Here is a 2,190-nt window from a genome sequence, read left to right on the forward strand (position 1 = left end):
TTCAGTTTGGCCCTCGAGAAAACCAGAAATAGTTATTGCAGTTAGTCGACGCGCTAGGCAGCTACTGAGTTTGTTTAGATCCTACCCTTCCCCTCATGTACTTAGGGTGACGTACATGGTGGTTCTCCCCCTCATATCCTCACAATGAACTTGCGTTAGGCTGAGAATAAGTGGCTGGCCTGTGGTCACCCCAGTGAGTTTCTTGGCCGAGTGTGGACTTGAACAGGCCTTTTCAAGTCTTAAAATCTCAAACCACTACACCACAATGGCTCTCACTTGGCAATTGTTGAATTTCCAGCCTAGGAACTGGAGCCAGGAATAAAAATGGAGGAGCAAAGCCCAGAAGGACACAAAGAAAAGGAGAGGTTGGGGCTAGTTAGGAGAGACACCTGTGTGCCCCAGACTGGGAGAGAGTGTCTGAGAGCCCTGCAGCAAGTGAAACTGGAGGCGGAGGACGGGCCGCAGCAGTGTTGGGAAGTCCAACGGCAGGAGTTCCTGAAGGCAGCAAAATCCCCTAACACAGGATTGAAAAACCCTTAGGCCCCTACGCCCACACCAGGGAACGACAACAAGGAACTTGTGGCCTCCCTTAAGGGAGTAACTCTGTCTAGTCAGCTCCTGACAGGGGACTGTGTGACACGATTCCTCCCTAACTACGAAGCACAAGAGACCTACAACAGCCTGAATCCTTCTGTGAAAGTGAAGGAAGAGATTCCAGAGGAGGAGGAGGTGAACACTGTCAGCTCGGAGATCCGGCGCCAGCGCTTCAGGCGGTTCTGCTACCAGGAGGCCGAGGAACCCCAAGAGATCTTTAGCCATCTCCGAGAACTTTGTTACGAGTGGTTGAAGCCACAAAGCTGCACCAAAGAGCAGATCCTGGAGGTGCTGATCTTGGAGCAGTTCTTGAACATCCTTCCCTCAGAAATGCAGAGCTGGGTAAGGGAACATGACCCCGAGACCTGTGCCCAGGCGGTAGCCTTGGCTGAAGATTTCTTACCAGGGCTGCAAGTTAAGAGAGCAGAACCAAGCAGGACGGGGGGGAGGGGGGGGGGCGGGAGAGATCAGGGCACTTTCAATGCCAGTGTTGTTGAACTAATTTGCACCCAAATACAGTATCCTTGTAGGGTCACTTTGGCCCCTGACCGTCTGATTGGGGTTCAGGTTCCTCCAAGGAGCTCAGAATGGTGTACATGGCTCTCCCCTTGCCATTGTACCCTCACAATATCCCTGTGAGGTAGGTGTCTATGTTCAGCCACCCACATGTCTTTCTGTGTCCTGAATCAATAGTATATAAAACACTGGCACTTCTTGTTTGGTGTTTAAAGATCTTCATGAATATGATCACAACATAGGGTTGTCAGCTCTGGGTTGGGAAATACCTGGAGATTTGGGGAGGGTGGAGCCTACCCCTCGTTAAAGTACTTTTACAACAGGTCTCTCCCCTTGTACGTGACCAAATGAGGTGTGAGGACCCAGACAGAGTAACAAACTGTTTTATTAAGAGATTAACCAATACATTCGGCTTTTATTTGTAAGGGAGATTAACCAACAGCAACTTTACATCAATAACAAGTAGGGAAAATGAACAAAGTAAAGGCAGGTAAATCAGCAAAATATTAAATCCTAGTGCGTCTGTCTACACAGTCCCAGCCTTCCCTAGGTGCCTGTTCACAATCTAACACACCCCTTTTTGGATAAGGGATCCCTCTGTCTGCAGCAGCTTCTACCACCAACCCTGCTCCCTGAGAGAGAACACCCTCCCACTCTGGGTAAGACCTTTTATCTCCTCTTCCCAGACACCACCCTCTGTTCCCCTATTGCTGTAGTTTTCCCTCTAAAATCTCCTGTAACCCAATCACAGCGTCCAGAGGAAACCTGGGAAATGTAGGCCGGGCCCTGATGATTACTCCAATACAGGCTTCCCTGGAGCCACTAGGCCTCCCCCCCAGAGCCTGTAGGCCGTATCACTATAGGCCCGTGAGGGGAGGGGCCTAAGCAAGGTTTGATGCTATAATAGAGTCCCCCTCCAAAGCAGCCATTTTCTCCAGGGGACCTGATCTTGGTCATCTGGTAGGGCTGCCATGTCCCCCCGGGGGGCAGATTTCCCCCCGCTTTGGAGGCCCGATTTCCGCCGCCACGGAATCGGCCCCCGGGGGAAGCCCCACTCCCGCGTGCACGTCACCCGGAGGT

General features: G+C 51.6%; 1 protein-coding gene across 1 annotated transcript in view; it reads left to right on the plus strand.

Annotated features, from left to right (window-relative positions):
• Positions 1 to 540: 540 nt before the first annotated feature.
• LOC107107648 (zinc finger protein 208-like) overlaps positions 541 to 2,190 on the plus strand; it is a gene marked incomplete at its 5' end in the record, with an annotated part of 48,413 nt that continues 46,763 nt past the window's right edge. The window contains one exon of the mRNA XM_015407951.1: positions 541 to 936. Within this exon, the coding sequence (XP_015263437.1) occupies positions 541 to 936 (396 nt within the window). The remainder of the gene's footprint in view (positions 937 to 2,190) is intronic.

This window comes from Gekko japonicus, unplaced genomic scaffold (assembly GCF_001447785.1).
Source record: "Gekko japonicus isolate JY-2015 unplaced genomic scaffold, Gekko_japonicus_V1.1 scaffold4670, whole genome shotgun sequence".
In the NCBI taxonomy this organism is placed as follows: domain Eukaryota; kingdom Metazoa; phylum Chordata; class Lepidosauria; order Squamata; family Gekkonidae; genus Gekko; species Gekko japonicus.